At 29.7% G+C, this 19,874-nt stretch overlaps 1 protein-coding gene across 5 annotated transcripts in view; it reads left to right on the top strand.

The window, feature by feature from the left end:
* LOC123269007 (E3 ubiquitin-protein ligase Rnf220-like) overlaps positions 1 to 19,874 on the top strand; it is a 103,534-nt gene that overhangs the window by 21,912 nt on the left and 61,748 nt on the right. For 3 of the 5 annotated variants that reach the window (XM_044734493.1, XM_044734492.1, XM_044734495.1), the window contains one exon: positions 5,716 to 5,853. The exons of the other annotated variants lie outside the window; for them this stretch is intronic. In XM_044734493.1, coding sequence (XP_044590428.1) covers positions 5,716 to 5,853 — 138 coding nt within the window. The remainder of the gene's footprint in view (positions 1 to 5,715; positions 5,854 to 19,874) is intronic. 5 annotated transcript variants of the gene reach the window in all.

Below are 19,874 nucleotides of genomic sequence, written 5' to 3'. Positions count from 1 at the left end.
AAATTTATTAAAAAAATTTTTAATAAATTGTCAAATTTTTTTCTTATTTGAAATGTCTTCCATATTTTGACTTTGTTGGAAAAATAAATACTTTTGATTTGAATATTAAAAGGAAAAATCAAAAATTTTATAGTATTAATTTTTTCCATCATACGAGATTTTACCTCAGAATTGGAGGATGTAGCCAAATCAGGGCGATCAAGTGCCAAAGTATTCTCAGGCCGTTCGAGTTTCACGGTTGATATTTCATACAGACGCGTGTAACCTGCGATGGGTATACCCACCTAGGTCTCTGCATTGTCATATTATATAGTATATGGTATAGTTACCTATAGATCACCAACAAACTTAACCGACATATTATATGTACTCCCCGTAGAAGGATAGTGCTATACCGAGGAGTATATATCCTTACATTACCCTTGAACGTCGAGTGTGGTTTCGCGTCCTGTCCGAACGATACTCCCGATCATCGGGGCTTCTCTTCACATCTACCTCACATGTATAAATGTATAATCAAATATAAAATAATAATAATACCCAAATTATTTATAATTTGAAAAAAAAGTGATAAGAAATTGCACTGTACTTTCTTAAATATTGACGTTATGAAAGATATAAGCTCATTCTGATGTTACACTCATCACGAGCTTTCATTTAAGTACCCACATGCATTTTGATATATTTTTCATGTATACATATATATAAATATATAAAATATATGAAAAATTGATGTGGGTACTCAAATGAAAGGTCTTGATGAGTGTAATATCAGGGTGAGCTTATATCTTTAAAAATGTCAATAGTTGACAAGATACAAGGTCATTTCTTAATTATGTATCTAGAGTATTTTCGAATGCAGCCTAAATACTTATCATAATAAATTGACTGTCGGTGAGAATGATATGAAACCTTGAAAAGGCATAAATTCAAGTCAAGACTTGATTAAGTTCCGATAAAAATAATTTATTTTATTAAATATAAATATTTTATTTCTTAAAAATAATACTGGCAACAACACCTGAAACTTTTACAAAATAATAATTATTATTTGAACTTTAATAATTTGATAAATTTTCGAACTTTAAATATAATTTTTTACACTCTTTTTTTCTTCAGAAAATTTTTTTTTAATTTAATATCAATATTGTTGAAGAAAAAAAATTATTGAAACAAAACCAATGAATAAAATCAAAATTAAAGTGTTAATTAGAAAGATTGCAAATGAATATCTTGTCTGCGATCAATTACAGATTGACAATAAACGATTAGTTCCAATTAACAGAGTGTCGAATTGAGTATTTATCTATTTATAAGGCCTTTAGTCTGTCGATATAAAGTCGTATATATATTCGTATTATATGTAAAAAAAAAAATAATAAAAAAAAGGCTCGGTAGAACACAGAGGAGAGTTGAAATCATGAAAATACATGGTGGAATTGGCCATAGAAGGCACGCGAAACGCAGTAGCCGCGTGCGAGCAAGAGACACGGGACTGGCAGCTGACAGTCCGCTGCAGATCCTTGCGATCTTAATCTCGGCAGTTTCTTCGCGGAAGGAGAGAAGATTCGTCTCGTGTGTGCTGGATGCACAAAAAAGGGACCCGGGGGAGACGGAGGGGGCAAAAAAGCAGAGACCAGTGGAGAAAAGCTTACAAGAGCTGGGAGCAAAAGCGGATTGAGCGGAGATAAATGAAATAAAATAAACAGGAGTCGGGTGCTCCGGTACCGGAGTCGAGAAACAAAATGAAAAAATATTTAAGGAGTATGTTGAAAAAATAAAAAATAATGGGAAAAAATGCGAGTGCAATCCGAGGATTGAGGATTGAAGATTGAGAGAGGACGAGAGACGAGAATCCGTCGCCCGTTGGCAGCCCGAGATTCGCGACTTGGTAAACCAAAGACGACCGTATATATATCGAGACTTTGAATAATTCATCGAGCCGCGGACTCGTCGACTCTTTACTTCGCTCCTCTATTTTATGTCTTTGAGTTTAAGCCTTCCAGCGCACGCTCACTCATTTTTTTCCTTAGACACACCCCTTCGATAAGACCATCCGTCAGGGCTTTTTTATTATTTTTATCATTATCAATTTATACATCACAATCACATATATATAAACCAATCATACATTTTTAATACGGAGTTTTTTTTTTTTTAGTTTTGTGAGTCAATTCTTTGAACATTTTTTTTAAATAAAATTTTTTATTCGTTTTTTTTAATTTTATATTTTATTTAAAATTGAATAAATATTTAAATAGTAAAATAAACTAGCAGCCTTGCGGTCACTATGTGACTGCCGTGACTTGTAAAGTATAAATAAATGAAATTTGGCGTTATTAACTAATAAATTTTGTTAAATTGCACTGTACTTTCTTAACTATTGACATTTTTAAAGATATAAACTCATCCCGATGTTACACTCATCAAGAGCTTTCATTTGAGTACCCACATGCATTTTTGATATATTTTTCATATATACATATATATAATATATATTTTAAAGATATAAGCACATCCCGATGTTACACTCATCAAGAGCTTTCATTTGAGTACCCACATGCATTTTTGATATATTTTTCATATATACATATATATATATATATATATATATATATATATAAATATATGAAAAATTGATGTGGGTACTCAAATGAAAGGTCTCGATGAGTATAATGTCAGGGTGAGCTTATATCCTTAAAAATGTCAATAGTTCACAAGATACAAGGTCATTTCTTAATTATGTATCTAAAGGTAGAGTATTTTCGAATGCAGCCTAAATACTTATAATAAATTGACTATCGGTAAAAATGATATGAAACCTTGAAAAGACACAAATTCAAGTCAAGATCTTTGCAATGACACTAAATTTCACTAAAAAAAAAAAACATTTTATCATTCGACTATCCTGGAGACAAAATTTTTCTTATAAAAAAATATAAGAAGAGAATATATTCTCTTAATAATATAGATTATTTTTAATTTTTATTAAATTTTATTTTATCGTTTTAATTTTTCTAATATTTTTTTTTTTATTTTCATCGAATTTTTAACAAGTTATTTTTCGAAATAATTATTCTCATTTTTTACTTTGTGAAAAATAATAAAAAATATTTTTCTGTAAGAAATACCCATAAAAAAGTAAATAAAAACAAAAACCACCTAAATTTTTTTAAATATTAAAAAAAAATGTTTCATAAATATTCTTACCAAAACATATTTAAAGAAACAATTTTTCGATACTTGAAGCCTAATTTATAGTTACACCGGGCACATATATAATATATAATAACATTAACTAAAAGTACATCTTAAACATTAAGACCAAAGGAATAAAAAGTATGTGTCTTGTCTGAATTCAGACACCCGTTGCGTTTAAATAAAACTCACCTCTTACTCTAGCAGGTTCCGTCTCATCTACATCGTCGGTGAGCCGGTGAGCGCCTAATGTAAACCAGCCTCCAGCCTACTATACAGATGAGCAAGATCTCTCGCATCTTTTGAGACTCTTTTCGCCGCCTAATTGTATCGGGTGTCTTAATCAGCGTGTAAGCTACCGAGTCAAAGGCAACGCGCTTCGTCTTAAACTACAGCTCCAGCTTCACCTCCGTCTCCATCTCCAGTCCTATTGCTCCTCTCTGCTCGCTACTACCACTTTTTCACATGGATTTAAACTTTTATACACACACATTTTAACTTTTACCGTTTTTATTCTCTTCTGCATTTCAAAGACGCTATTTAAGAAGAGTATGTTAAGCCGCCGGTAGCATATTATCTATATATTGTTAAACTAAACCGTGGATGATGATGATAATAATAAACATCATAGCTTCTCCCGGAATTTTTAGCCAGGCCAGGACCTTAATGTTTGAATATCATGTTAATAAATATCGATTTGCCGCTAAGTGAAAAGGGGAATTCTGATGTCTACTCTCTATATCTATCTACCTATATATTATTATATATAATATCATACAAACAGTTCGGTAGAGCAAGAGTCAGCTTCAAAGGACACGCGATCGGGGCGAATTGGCACGTGCCTCTGCAAAAAAGCAATACACTCCTCATTGATGATCAATCCAGAGTAGATAATAAAGACCTAAAAATTTACTCGTAATTATAGACTTTATGGTTTTTGCTGCTCAAGAATTTTTGATTTTAGGGTAGATAATAGTACTGATTTTTTGACATTTTTAATTAATTTATTATTTATAAAACTATCAATTTTTTACTTAAAGTTTTAATTTTTTATGGAAAAATTTTCAAGTTTTTTAATAAAAAATAATTTTTTTCAATCATCTGTATTATTAAGAGAATAAGCAAAATTTTGTGGCCAGCGTATTTATATGATGAAATAGGTTTTTATGGTTAAATTTGGTTCCATAGTTTCATATCATTCTCACCAATAGTCAATTTATGATGATAAGTATTTAGCTGCATTCGAAAATGCTCTATCTCTAGATACATAATTAAGAAATGACCTTATATCTCGTGAACTATTGACATTTTCAAAGATATTAGCTCATCCCGATGTTACACTCATCGAGACCTTTCATTTGAGTACCCACATCAATTTTTCATATAGTTCATATATTTATGTATATTATATATATATATGTATATGTGAAAAATATATCAAAAATGCATGTGGGTACTCAAATGAAAGCTCTTGATGAGTATAACATCAGGATGAGCTTATATCTTTAAAATATATATTATATATACGTATATATGAAAAATATATCAGAAATGCATGTGGGTACTCAAATGAAAGCCCTTGATGAGTGTAACATCAGGATGAGCTTATATCTTTATAAATGTCAATAGTTAAGAAAATACAGTGCAATTCTAACAAAAGTCATTATTTAACCCTTCAGCACTCTCACTATGAGATTTTCTCTCACGCTCATCAATAACTCAAATTTTCTTTCAAATTTCAAATGGAATGACTATGTGATTTTTTCTCTATTTGCCAAAAAATTAATATTATTTCAGATTGCAATATTATTATTTTAATTGTTCTATATTATAAAAAAATAAAATAAATTTGATTAACTCTGTGAGATATTTTCTCATCGCAATAGTAAAGTAGGGGGGTCAGAATTTAAAAAATCGGGTCTGATCGGTACAGTTTGGAGGTTCCCGTAAAAGTGCATTTGTGTTTGGATGTATTATTATTAAATATTATTTTTAAATAAGTCAATTTTTTTTTTGTTTTAAAAAATTTATCTTGTTTGAGATTTTTTAAATTAAAGGGGCTATAAGCATGCGTGCGCTTCCACAAAAGGCGTGAGAGTTTTTCTCATCGCGCGAGTAATGATAGTAAATCGTTTTGCGAGAGTACTGAAGGGTTAATAAAGCAAAATTTTATTTATTTTTAGTTCGCAAGTCACGGCAGTCACATAGTGACTGCAAGGTTGCTAGTTAAAATTTAGATAAGAAAAAAAAATGTATAAAAAAAATCATTTTGGACCAAAAAAATTATTTTTAAGAATTTAATTGTCTTAACATTCATTTGAAACAAAAAAAAATTTTTTTTTTTAAGATTTTTTGCCTCAAATTAATTTTTCCATCAGTGTAAAAAAATCTGAAGGAAGTTTCTTTCTCCGAAATTTTATTAATAAATCATAAATGTACAATAATAATAAAAATAAAACTGTTATGTTAGAATGATAATGCAGATGACTGACGATGAAATCTTGTGGGTGATTCTAGTGGGGCCAGTATTCGGGGGTCGATGCGGCGCAGAGGCGCTTGGTTTGGGTCTAGGACTGTCACTGGGCCCAGCCTACAGGTTCGCTCTGCCCCCGGGACTCGCTGCCAAGACCACCCGTTGTCTTGTACAAGACCAAGGTAGGCTGCAGCGCTCTTCATTATCATTATAACACCATAACACCCGTATACATATTATTTAACATTTATTATTATTATTATTATTATCACTAATATTATACAGTTGGTTATTACTTATTACTCGGTTCTAATAAACGGTTAAATAAGCTCATTTAAATATTATCAAACAGATTGATGCGTTTGATCGAAAAGAGAATAATTAAATAAAACGTATTGCGTAAAAAAGTAAATAAATAAATTTAACGATCTCACGTGAACAAGCTCAAATATTCCAACAAATTTACGGAGTAATAATCTTGTTACTATGTTGACGGCTAATTGAACGAGTAGTTAACGGGATTTGTTTTTGATGCCGTTTAATTGCGGCTTATATTTAACAATAGTCTGCATAAAATTTTTTATTTCAGTTCTTTCATTTTTTTATTAAATAATTATTATTTAGAAAAAAATAAATTATCAAGCTAACACTGTTTAAATTTCCCCTCGAGTATTGCAATAATTTTTTTAATAAAAAATTTCTATTAATTAATTGCAAAATAATTGTGCTAATTAATATCTAATAGCCTGTAAATTTTTTCAATTGAATTCCAAGTGGTCAGAGAATTTGATTCGCAGCAATGTAACTGTTAAAATTGATAGGGAATCCGTTGAGAGTCGCGAAACATTGATACCTATACAGGATAGGACTAGCATACACAGGTATATTTATATTTATATATTTATACGGATAACCAAAACGGCATATCGTTCTCCAGCTTCCCAGTTACAGGCAACAGCAACGAAATACGTGTCGGCAATATCCTGTAATACTTTACTCTCTTTCCGTTAAAAACACGCGCATATCACTATTCATTTCCGAATACCGTTTTATATTTCATTTTGTGGACTTTTGTTTTCATTTGTCTATATTCCAAACACAAACACACATAGGTGTAGTATGTACAGACATATAAACGCATGTATGTATATAATATGGCTATGTAATAATAACATTCACGCAGCGTATATTGCTCACTCGCCATGCGTTTTATTTGAAATTTGCTTTCATGTCTATCGATTTACATTTACCCTTCTAAATTGATTTCATATCTTATATTACTTTTATTAAATCTCTAAATATTCGTATTCATTCAAAAATAATAATAATAACAAAAATTTTGAGTTTTATTATTGTTTTTATTTAGCTATTTAAAAATTTTATTAATAATAACAGAGAAACTCAAAATTTATTATCATTCAAAATTTTAAACAGCTGATAACAATAACAATAATAATAATAGTAATATTAACTAGCAACCTTGCAGTCACTATGTGACTGCTGTGACTTGTGAACTATAAATAAATAAAATTTTGCTTTATTAAATAATGACTTTTGTTAAATTGCACTGTACTTTCTTAAATATTGACGTTTTCAAAGATATAAGCTCATCTCGATGTTACACTTATCAAGAGCTTTCATTTGAGTACCCACATGCATTTTGATATATTTTTCATATATTCATATACATATATAAATATATAAAATATATGAAAAATTGATGTGGGTACTCAAATGAAAGGTTTCGATGAGTGTAACATCGGTATGAGCTTATATCTTTAAAAATGTTTATAGTTCACAAGATACAAGGTAATTTCTTAATTATTTTAAATTGCACTGTACTTTCTCAAATATTGACGTTTTTAAAGATATAAGCTCATCCCGGTGTTACACTCATCAAGAGCTTTCATTTGAGTACCCACATGCATTTTGATATATTTTTCATATATACATATATATAATATATATAAATATATAAAAAATTGATGTGGGTACTCAAATGAAAGGTCTCGATGAGTGTAATGTCAGGATGAGCTTATATCTTTAAAAATGTTAATAGTTTTTTTAATAATATAAATAATAATAATAGTATTAATAAATTTTTGCATTTCCTAATTTTTAAAATACTATATAATAATTTAATTTTTTATCGCGATAATATAAAAAATATTTTTTCTGAGCGAATTATATTACGAGTAAGTGAAAACAGCGACCATTAAATTGAGGAACGTGAAAAAGTAACAAAATTTTGATTACAAGCCCCTAAGAATAAATTTAAAGCTTAACCACGACTCTTAATTTCTTTTTTTATATTTTATTATTTTTTGTTCAAGCTTTTTTTTTCAGTTATTTATTCCATATAATACTTTATTTCCTTTTCTCACATTGATTATATACATACTAACCTTAAAATGACCGTCTGGAGATGGCTACTAGGAACAACACTAACTTAATACCAAAACTGGTCAGTGCAAGAGTATTAAAAAGTACCCATATTATTCCCCATTAAAAATTCTCAACCAGGGGGGTCTCACATACACATTACTAAGTAAAATTACTATACAAACAGCTTTGATCGTCATTGAACATCACAACAAAGAACAAATATCGCTGTACGCAGAATAATATTTATCTTGAACTGGTAAAACTAAAACTTTTTTTATATCTCGTCATTTATTTTAAACGTTATAAGTACTTTTTACCTTTTAATTCAAAGTTAAGAACCTTGAAAAAAGGTCCTCTCATTCTCATACTTGACTCATAATATCTCAACTCCCCGTTTATTTCTCCTCGGGAATATTTAATTACTTTTTCCACCGGCGATAAATGTTAATTGCAGATGAAGTGGTAATAAGAGAGTGATCCACATAGCGAGCAAGCAAGGTTCACCCAAACTTCTGTGTTTAGAAATGACACCGAGAATTACAATAATAAGTAAGGGAAGACTTATAGTTTGTTATACTTTCTCTTTTACTAACATTTTATTCGAGTAATCAATTTTACTCGGTAACTCTGTGAATTCTTCAGTTTAAATTTATTATTCAAAAATTTATTTCAAATTTTTTATTTAAAAATTGAGTTCTAATTTTTTATTTAAAAATTTAATCCAAATTTTTTATTTAAAAATTTACTCTAAAAATTTTATTCACAAATTTTTTAGAGCCAAAAAATGAAAAATGAAAACTGTTGATCTTATAAGAAAGAAATTTTTTTCAAAAATTATCTTGAAAATTACATTAATTACATTAATTACATTAATTCAAAAATTAATTCTTTATTAAATTCTTAATTCAAATTACAGAAATTCAAAAATTTCTGATTTAATTAACTATATATATTTTCAAATGAAATAACTTTAAAAAATAAATAGAATCAAAAAAATTAATTAAACGTTCAATCTGATTAAACTAAAATCTAGTTTTTCCAAAATATTAAACCTATAAAAAAATAATAGCAATATGTCTAAATTATAACCGTAAATTTTTTTCAGTGTTCAGACAATTTCAAATTTTGACGTTTAGTTCCTCACCAATTCAACTTAGCACTAACAAAGCCTCATATCAAGTGTCATATCACTTTTGATAAGCCCATAACTAGGTCGTTACAGATGATTGCTCTCTACTTTACCTAATACAGGCCAACATTCTCCAAAAAATCGTTCTCCACTCTTCGTCTTGTACCACAAAGACTAGTGACTGTTTATAGGACAAAACATCGGTTTCGCAGCATAAAATGATGCAAAAAAAAATAAAAACGAAAACTACTTCCTCGCACTCTTATACAAAACACAAGAGTAAACTTGAGTTAAGAGTGAGGATAAGACATAAGGAGCTTGAAGGCAAGAGTAAGGGTAAGGGTTCAAGACTGACGAGGGGGAAGCGAATTCGTTTACTTTCTATTACTTTGTTTTATCAAGGGATGAGATCATTACCCTGCCCCGTATCTTCTGCCCTTCTTTTCTGGTCGGGCAAGTGTGGGTGTGAGAGACTGCTGGCTTGCATCGTTACCTTTCGGCCGACACCCTGGCGGACGTACGGCTGCCTTGCTCCGTTCTTGGTGGAAGCGAAAGAAATACTCCGGGTCCTTGTCGCCTTTAGCGACAGTAATTTTACTTAATTAAATTCCGTTCTTTCTGGCACTGGTGTCCCGAGGCGTTTCGCAATTTCCTCCCGATCTTAGTATGTTTCATTGCGTCAATGGAAATGCGACATTGTTTGGACTTTTCATAGATAATATCCCCGAAAAATTGCCCTTATCACTGAAGTTAAGGTGGTTAAGAATACTAACGCGGTGTCGTTTATTTTTTATTTTTTAATAAGAAAGTTTTGCTTATACGCACACCTATTTAAATGAAATTTAATTTTTTTATTGCATTTTAGATTATTAGTATTACTGTTGAAATATTTTTAAGCAATTGGGATTTTTTTTTCAATTTTTTTTATCAATGGTTTAAAAAAATTAATTTTTTTTAATTCTGCCAAATAAAAACATTTTTTAAACTTTAAATAAATTTTGCTTGTCTCAAAAAATTCTTTCTTTTCAATTCAATTCAATCAAATTTATAAAAATAATTTTTCCGACTTAAAAATTTTTTATTTAAATCAAATCGATTTTTCTACAAACGTTTAAAATTATATTTTTTTTAACAAATAAATTTGTTTTGAAAAATTATTTTTAAAAAATTGCATTTTTTATTTTTTAAAATTTCTACATGTCAATTTTTAAAAAAATTTTTGTTGCAATAATTTATTTGTTAAAAAAATTATTAAATATCTGCTAAATTAATTTTCACACAATACTCTCGTACTATTTTTTCACATCCTTAAAAAAATAATTTTTCGTCTGTATAAAAAAAAATTTTACCCACTTACAATGTATTTTCATATACATCTACAACAAGCAAATGCAATCATACTCTCTTATGAAAAGTAATACGACAGTATAAGCGATCCGTAGCATGATATCCCCAGAATTACATGTTAAAGTTAAGTTAAATAGCAATAAACCCATGACAAAATGACAATCAGGGTACACCGACATAAATATAGACATATTCGTCGTATCGCGGGCTGACGTGCTGAGCAGAGAGTCGAGCAATTTGTCGACAGCTCGTAACGTTAACCTGTGTGTAAGTGTGTACATATATATCGGCATGACAGTACCCGAAGCCGAGCAAAGCGTATGTGGGATATAATAGGGGGTGTGGGCGTAACACGTCGCTCTACCCCGGGTCGTTGCAATCCCGCTAAAGCCCTTGCTGATAAGCTCGCCGATAACAGTGAGCTTGAAATCCTCCTAGCCCATCTAGTGCCGCGATTGCATGCCACGGAATTTTCCACTTTCTTTAAAATCCTGCTGGCCAGACTGGAACTCCAAAAGGAGGAGAAGCTAAGGGCGGGATCTGAGAGCGGGACTTTTCTCTTGGAGAAAGGACTTGATGTGAGCGTGTGAGTCGCGGGACTAGTGGTAGAACTGGAACTAGTATAGTACTAATACTACTTTTAGCTGGTTTGTGGGAACGAAAACTAAACGGTGCCGAGAGATAGAGATAGCGTTGACGAATTGTCCGGGTGGTGCCGGCTGTTTAGAGATTTTCACGCCGATAGAGAGAGTTTAAACCGCAAATGTTTGCGTACACCAACAAACTCTCTCTGACAACCATTTCCGGAGATTTCCACTGATTTAGTTTACAAACGCGTGCGTGGCACATATGTATGTTACTCTACATATGTACTACACGCGTCTTTTTATGTTCTTGGATTAGGTAACGCCGTTTATTAACACTATCTGGGTGTTTTGTTGTTTGGGTTACGCTTAGACTGAATCGCTTTTTTTATTTTTGGCACTTACTAATTTATCAACACTTTTAAAGGGGGTTCACGGAGAAAATTTCTAGTATAGGATTTTTAACGAGGGATAAAAAAAATAATAAATTTGTAGGTCGTTTTTTTAAACATTCGCACTAAATTTTGAGCCAAGAAAATTATTTTGAAGAGTTTCATCGTCTTGAATTAAGATGAAACATTTTTTAATCAAGTTAAATTTTTTTAAATCAAGAAAAATTATTACTTTTTTAGGAAAAATTCGCCACAGTCAAGGATAGAGAACTAGTTAACCTCTTAAAATTATCGCACTGATAGAAGGATTTATTTGTATTAAAAAATATTTATTAATAGTTAACAAATCATTTATTACAGACCACTTTTTAGTATTAAACAAATATTTCTTAGTATTTAAAATGATTTGTTTGTATTTAATAAATCTGATATTCATTTATTAAATATTAATAAATCTTTTTAAATACTAAGAAAGATTTTTTAAGGACTAAAAAGTGGCCTCTAATAAATGATTTGTTAAATATTAACAAATATTTTTAACTATAAACAAATCTTTCTATCAGTGCAAAAGTCCAAAAAATGAAAGTTTATGAATTTTTTTGCTTGAGTCAAAATGATTAAATGCTTCAAAAACTTTTACTTTAATAAAATACAAGAAAATTTTAAACAGAAAAATAATTAAGTACACTGGAAAAAAAAATTCTTGACTGTTGGGTAAATTTTCTTGACTCAAGAAAATATTAAGGAAGATTGAAAATTTCTTGAATAAAGTCAAAGTTTGTTGAGCCAAGAAAATTTCTTCTTTTGTTTTCCTTAAAATTTTCTTCGTGCAAGAAGTTTGTTTTTTCTAAATGTAAGCAAAGAATATGTTAATAAAAGTCGCGGTACAACGTCAATTATATTATATTACCTTGAGAATGGAAGGAGAGCACCCCGGCGATTCCTTATGCTTATGATACTATTTATGTTATTTGGCTTATTTATTTTGTTGTACAGCTAGTACTGTAGAGTCTTACCATGAATTGAATCTCACGAGAATGAGATGAAAGATATTTACTTATATATATATATATATATATATATATATGAGTAAAAGGTAGGCACGGGCAAATGTTTATGCGAAGCGTGTGTTATACGTGAGTCGGCAAGGGGTGGTTTTGCGGAGACCCTTGCATGACACATGATCTTCTATATTGCCAGTACCTACACCATCTACAGGCATACTCACTCTCTCAGTCTCTCCACTCGGTCTAGTCCGATTTTGATTTTGTTTCATGCTTGTAGTGCGAATCCACCAGCGAACTTACAAACACTTGTCATCGTATTATATTCATACACGTTTATTTCCCGTGTATTTGTATAGTAGGCATATAGTTATAGCAGGACGTTTGTATATTGAAGTGTAAGTAGTTTGTCTCGCTCGCTCACGACACTCGCCTCTACCTTTACTTGTGCTACTCGCGTACCCGTACCGCGAACGTTTGTCATCGGGCTTGCACGGCTACATAATATCTCACGGTTAGACCTCGGGTCACGCACCCAACAAATATTCTCTCCTATGTTTAGTTTGAGGTTTCAAGATTATTACTTATTACTTTTATAAAATTGTTTCTTTCAAGATTGATGACTAAATTAAATTATTTCTTGATTTTTTGGATTTAAATTTTCTTTAGACTGATGAAAAAATTAACTTGATTTCAAAGAAAAATTATTGAATCAAGTAAAATTTATTTAAAATAAAAATTATTTTTAGTTCAAGAATTGTCTTTAATTTATTTAAAATAATAAAAATTTTTCAAAATAACATTTTTGGTCCAAGATTTTTTCCTCTTAATTTTTTTATCAATTTTCTGAAGAATCAAATTATTTTAATTCAAACAAAAAAAATTTTTTTTCTCTATATTTTTCTATGAAAAAAATCTTTGGAAGTTTATTACAACTATTTTAATATATCTGATTAATCAAAAAATTTTTATACATATTAAAATGAGTATTAATTTTTATCTTGTTTTATTTTATTCAAAACCATGTTCTACTTTTCAGTTCAATCCTCAAAAAAGTGCATTTTTAATTTTATCAAACTTATTTATAAATTCGACCATATAATTGATAATTTTTTAAATTCTCGTCTTAACCCCGCAACATTTCACATGCAATTCAGAAATATAAAGAGTTGTTAAGTGTTACGTAAAGAGTTAGAGAAAATGTAAAAATTGTTGTGCAGCTTATTAATCAGGCGATAAAGCGAGCGCCCACACGACACACACGACACTATATGCTTCATACTCACCTTTTCATGACTTCTATAAAGAATGTTGTGATACATTTCTTGTAACTTTTTAATACTTGTACTCCGTTGAGATTTATTGCCGGTCATTTTAACTGCGGTAAATTACAAATCACTCAGAAACGTTAACTTATTGTTAATTTTCGCCAATAAAAATAAGATTCACAAATTATTTCTTAAATTTTTTCATTATCAAAAAAAAAAACTAACATGTCAGAAAAAGTCACGGTAAATTTTAAGAAACCGACAAAAATGTTGCGGAAAATTTATCGCCCTAATAATATAAAAAAAAAAAAAAAAAAAAAAAAAAAAAAATCAGGAGAAAATACGAAAATCCACATGTCTATAAAAATAAAAAAGTGAATAGTTTAGGTATTTTATCGTTATGAGTTACAAGTAATAAGTTACAAGGAATTCGCTGGTATTGTATATCGCTGCCCGATATTAAAATACCAGTGATTGATGCGTATACCGTGCACTGTTATGCGCACGTTACTGTCATCATAGTCCGGCAATACGAGCATTTCTCTCTTAACTTCCCTCGGTAATATTTTCCCTCTCTATCTCGTTCTCGGTTGCCCTTAAAATACGAGGCTTGTCATAACACGGTGATATTGCATCTTTCTACCATCATGTTTTCTACACTAGTATATAGCGAGAGAGAGCCCCCTTGGGTTTGTTTCACCCTTCTTCGTGTAGTAGGTACTCCTCCACATCGACATCCAGCTTCTCCGCCCAACAACCCCCATCAGCCGGCTCGCTACAAGACCCACTGGCTATTTATAACCAGCTAAATCACTTTAATCTCTATTTCTGGCATTTTTGGCCTTTTACCTTTTATCGACACTTTGATTCCGGTATTTTATTTTTTTATTATTATTTTCAATAACGTTGACGTTTAAATTGGGTTCGTAAATTCTCGATTAGATCGCTACTGCAGAGTACACTTGACCGGAGAATGAGTGGATAGATGATTTAATTTAAATAGAATTGATTTTGTGATATTTAGTCAGTAGCTTTTGGTAATTCCTCATTGCCAGTCATTAAAATTTATTATAAACACGAGCCGGAATTAGCTAACTAAAATACATTCCATGTTCGGTTGTCAATCTGCGGTGGACCATCCAAAAGTGTCGATGATACTTTATTGAGGAAAATCGTTGTGAATAATGCTAGCACAGGAAATATCTTTCGCAATCTGTACTGGGGCTGTTTAATTTTCGATGTTATTCATTTCAATTGTCATTGACGGCGGAAATCAATGTCCAATCCAACGAGAACGGTTAAGTGTTCAAAAGATCACAGAATTCAATTTGTCCATTATGGTTCTATCTATATAATTAATTGTGTCATGTATTTTCACCCTATCACAGTCAGCTTACTTCCTTTTTTGGGCACATGCAGTGTCATATGATCAATTACTAAATTTTGTAGGGTTGTATTATTAGATTGGAATGTTTTAATCAAATTTTTTCCTTAGTATCATTTGCTTCATTCTTTTGGTCTTTAATTTTCAAGATTTATGATTGTAATCGTTAATTTTTCTTTTGTATTGTTAATCATTAGAAAAATTTTTTATTAAACAAAAAGAATTTAAGGGATTGACATTTTTTTTCCTGTAAGGTTTGATTAAAAAAATTTAATAAGTAATTAATTTATTTAAAAAAAAAAAATTATTTTATGCTACTTAATATTTTAATCATACATATTTTTTAAATAAACTAATAAATTCTTGTTAAATTTTTTTTACAACAATAATTATTTAAAAATAATTTTACAAATCCTTTAAAATTTTATTGAAAAAAAAACTAATAAATTTTGATAAAATAAAAATAAGTCATAACAAATAATTTGGCAACGGTACTAAAGGACATAAAGAAGTGACTAATGATAACAAAATCTGTTGAATTTCCGCAAATAAACGGTGTTATTTTATCGAGTTTATATACAACCACTAACCATTCGCTGATTAATTTAAAAATATATGCGCGGTGATATGAAAAAGAGCAAGGGTTACGATAACTATCCTCATAAAGCATCAAGTATAAATAAAATACCTCGAAGCCATTTTTCCATGTTATACATCCATACATACATTTTATAGATATATAACAATTACAATTAAACTTATCGGATTTCACGAGATATAATTTCAAATTAACTAAATTATATCATATCATTTCAATGAAATTTAAATCATTTATCCTTCTATCACATTCATATTTTTGTTCCACTTTCCTAATTCAATTATCACATGTTCATATTATTTTATTTTTAGTTATTCAATAATTCAGTACCTTTTTTGCATAAGGTGAAAATTTACTCAGTAATTAAATTGACAATCGAAGGATTGATAAATTATATCAAATTATATAATATTAATACTTTTTAAATTTAATTCATAAATCGTAACGTTAATAAACTATCACACACGGTGAACTGCACGTCAATTAAAATAAAATTATTTTAAAGATAAGATGACTTGAAAATGTCGAGTGTATTTAATTGCATGAATAAAATAAAAATCACTTTGAAATTATAAGAGTTATCTAAATTAAATGAAGAACGGCATGCTTCGAAAAATATTAAAAACTCCGTGAAAAATTGATAGCCCTTGGCGATGAAAAAATAGTTGATATGTCAAAACGATGCAGAAGATGATATGGCTTGAAGTGATGAATTAGAATTTTCGTGTTTAGTTGGTTACGCGTTCTCCTTATTCTCAGCTGGCTGCGTACGTCTGTTTCCACGTTCTTCCGTTCTTCTGGTGCTTGAGTCAGACATTGAGTAAACCCATTCCTCAATCTGTCTTTCATCCTTCTTCTCTCTTCCTCGGATCGTCGAGTTACGAGGGTGTTAAGCCGGGCATCTCGACGTATTTTAAACTTCTTTTGCATATTACATGTATTTTCCCTACTCCTCTTCACTTCTATGTTATGTATATGTATTTTTTTTCACCACTTTCATCATGAATTTTATCTGTTTATCTAGAACCGCTGGATTTATTTTTTTTTCTATATTTTATGGTAAATACAATTATTTTAGTTTTTATTGAATGATTGTTTGATTTTTTTAACTTCAAAAAGGATGAAAATAAAGTTAGCCGACATTTCAAAATTTTTAAAAATTTTTTATTGAAAAAATTTCAATTAAACAATTAAAAAAAATTTTTCACATGTAAAAAACTTGAAAAACTATAAGTGCAATTTTTTAAAAATATCTTTTTAGTTGTAATTTAATAAATAAAAAAAATTAAAAATTTTTAGACGTTTGCTAACTTCAGTGTCATCAAAAAGGATAAGTGTAATAATTTTTTATAAATTATTACAAAAATTTGGGCTTTTAGTAAAAATTTGTTAAAATTTCAATCCATACAAATTTTAACTTTCAAAAATTAAAAATTTGATATAATACACTTATTTGTTCATAAAAAAAATCTAAAATTAATATTAATTATTAAAAAAAAAAAAATACAATTAATAAATATTATTCTGAAAAAATAATTAATTTTTTCTAAAAATCAAAAAAATCTCATATATATGATAAATATGAATCTACCTTCAAGAAAAAATTAAAAAATGTCTATCATCTCTTACCTAATTATCAATTACCAATTACCAACAATAATACCCAAAAATCAATACTAATTGGCAGAAAAATGGACAGTCTCCCCGAGTGAAGCAAACAAAAAAAAATAACAATATTGTTTGTGTTAACGAGTCTCCGCACATGAAGTGATATAAATATATGTGCTGATAACGGACGAGTGCACGCGTCATGGACGTCCATCGACGAGTAACAACCGATAATCAAAGCTCAAGCCATCCCAAACGAGATAGACATCACCGTTATAAATGTATTTATCCCTGTAGCTGTTGCTATATGTATATATGTAGATATTACTCTCACAGTGATATATTTTCAGCACCTCACTCTCTCTTTCTGGCGTGCTCACGTTTGCGGCAGATTTAATTTCGCCCCGTGGGGCTATTGGATATCCGGTGTAGTGCACTGAGTAGTATGTAGTGCGCTTTCAACCGACAGGGATATTATTTTATTTACCATTAAACTCATTGGCGAATACATTTGTTATTAATTAATAAAAGGTACCTACCGCGAACAGTGAGTCCACATCATATCATATCACTCTTGTGCTGTTATTCATACATATTATATGTCGATACATAAACATATATACGGACGCAGTAATACTGGAGCAAGTTTATCAAATACGTTACACTTCTATTCTACGTATTCATTAATTCGGTCCTCCTTTTCATTGACACTAACACACATGTCCACATATTAATGTGTAGTCTAGTGAATCTAGAGTCTAGTGCAGAGTTGGTGCATTTCGAAAAGCTATATCTGTTTTATCGCGAATCTATCTGTAATGTCATATTCCAGCCTGTGGGGTCAAAATACTGTATAATATAGGTTTTAGTGATCAGAAAATCCCCGGTTTACTCTTCGTATACATACGTGTCATCATCAAGCACCAACGCGATATCAAAACAGCTACCAAAATATAAATATAAAATAAAGCATCATCTGCAATGACATTTCATTTTGCCATACTATAAATATAGTACATTGTGTGCGATATAATATTCGTGCGTCCCAATCCAGATGTAGGGAGAGGCATAGATATTTATACTTGTTTTTTATTGCCCTCCTGTTTCTGTGTTTTCCTTTTTTTTGTTCATATTCAGTTTGAAGTTTATTTTTATCCTCGTCAAATATTATCCTACATAGCAGTAACCTCTCTCATCCCTTGGATCTCTCATTGATGTGTGTCGATAGTTTGTCATATTTCAAAAATCCCTCAAATCCCGATTTTTCAATTTTTCTCTTTACTTTCCGAGGAAATATATATGGTAACTATTTAACTGGAATAAAGGAACTATGCCTGGTTTTATTAACGCTGGGAGATATTAATTTTTGGTTTTTAAGTTCAATATGTGATATTGAAAAAAATTTTTTTTTATTTTTGGAAGGTCTTGTTGGTAAACAGTAGTTTTTAATATTAAATATTGATCATTCAAGTGGAAATTATCGAAAATTTAAAACTGGTATTTTAACTGAACCAAAAATTGATGAATTTTCTTTTTTTTTTTAATTATTTAGAGGAATTATTTTATTGAGGAATCACAAGACATAAGACGTTCGGATAGGTTGGCTTCAAAATACAACAATATTTTGTTCAGTATTCCAAAGTATTCAACAACAGTATATGAACACTCTTTTTTAATCTCATCAATACGTCTTTGGCGTGAAATACCACTCGAAGTCATAAACTCACTTAGCATTGAGGCATTTAAATCTAGAGTGTTCGATTTCTTCTACGATCTTGAGCTCAGGGAGACCAAAGAGCCTAAGAACCATTGACTGCAAATAGTTTACTTAATTTATAATTTAAACTGAGATATATATACAAAATTTATTACTCTAATTAATGAGTGTTTTACATGTCATCTTACATGTTATCTTATCATATTTTAATATCATCTTTTTCATATCACCTTTATACGATTTTCCATCTTTTATTATTATATTTTATATTTATACTATCACTTATTAGCTATAATGCAGAATATTGATATTGATATTGATATCGACAATGTTTATAGATTTACAAATACTTATGTTACTCTATGTATTAATTTTGCCATTTGGCTTTCGCCTTGGCATTTAAATTGAATAAATAAATAAATAAATAGATATTTGAGTTTTTTAATTAAATATCTGCGACTTTTAATTTGGAGACAAAAAATAAGAATAAACTAATAGAAAAATTTTCTAATATTTAATAAGCCTTTTAATAAATATTTATCATAATTTTGAACAGTTTTTTAATTTGTAAATGAAGTTTTTTTCATTAAAAATATTTGTAAATTTTTCTAAATAATTGAATTGATTCATTAACAGTTGATAAATTTTTTTATCATAATACAAACCAAAATTATATAAATTTGGCTCGCCGACAATGAATAAATAGTGAATTTTTCCCGTCTTTTAGTTAAGTGAAAAAGTAATCAGATACTCGGGGAATTGTTCATCACTCTGGAATAATTTTGCC

Source organism: Cotesia glomerata, linkage group LG7 (assembly GCF_020080835.1).
Source record: "Cotesia glomerata isolate CgM1 linkage group LG7, MPM_Cglom_v2.3, whole genome shotgun sequence".
Classification (NCBI taxonomy): domain Eukaryota; kingdom Metazoa; phylum Arthropoda; class Insecta; order Hymenoptera; family Braconidae; genus Cotesia; species Cotesia glomerata.
Note: the sequence above shows the minus strand (reverse complement) of the source record. Positions and strands in the feature narration are given on the sequence as shown.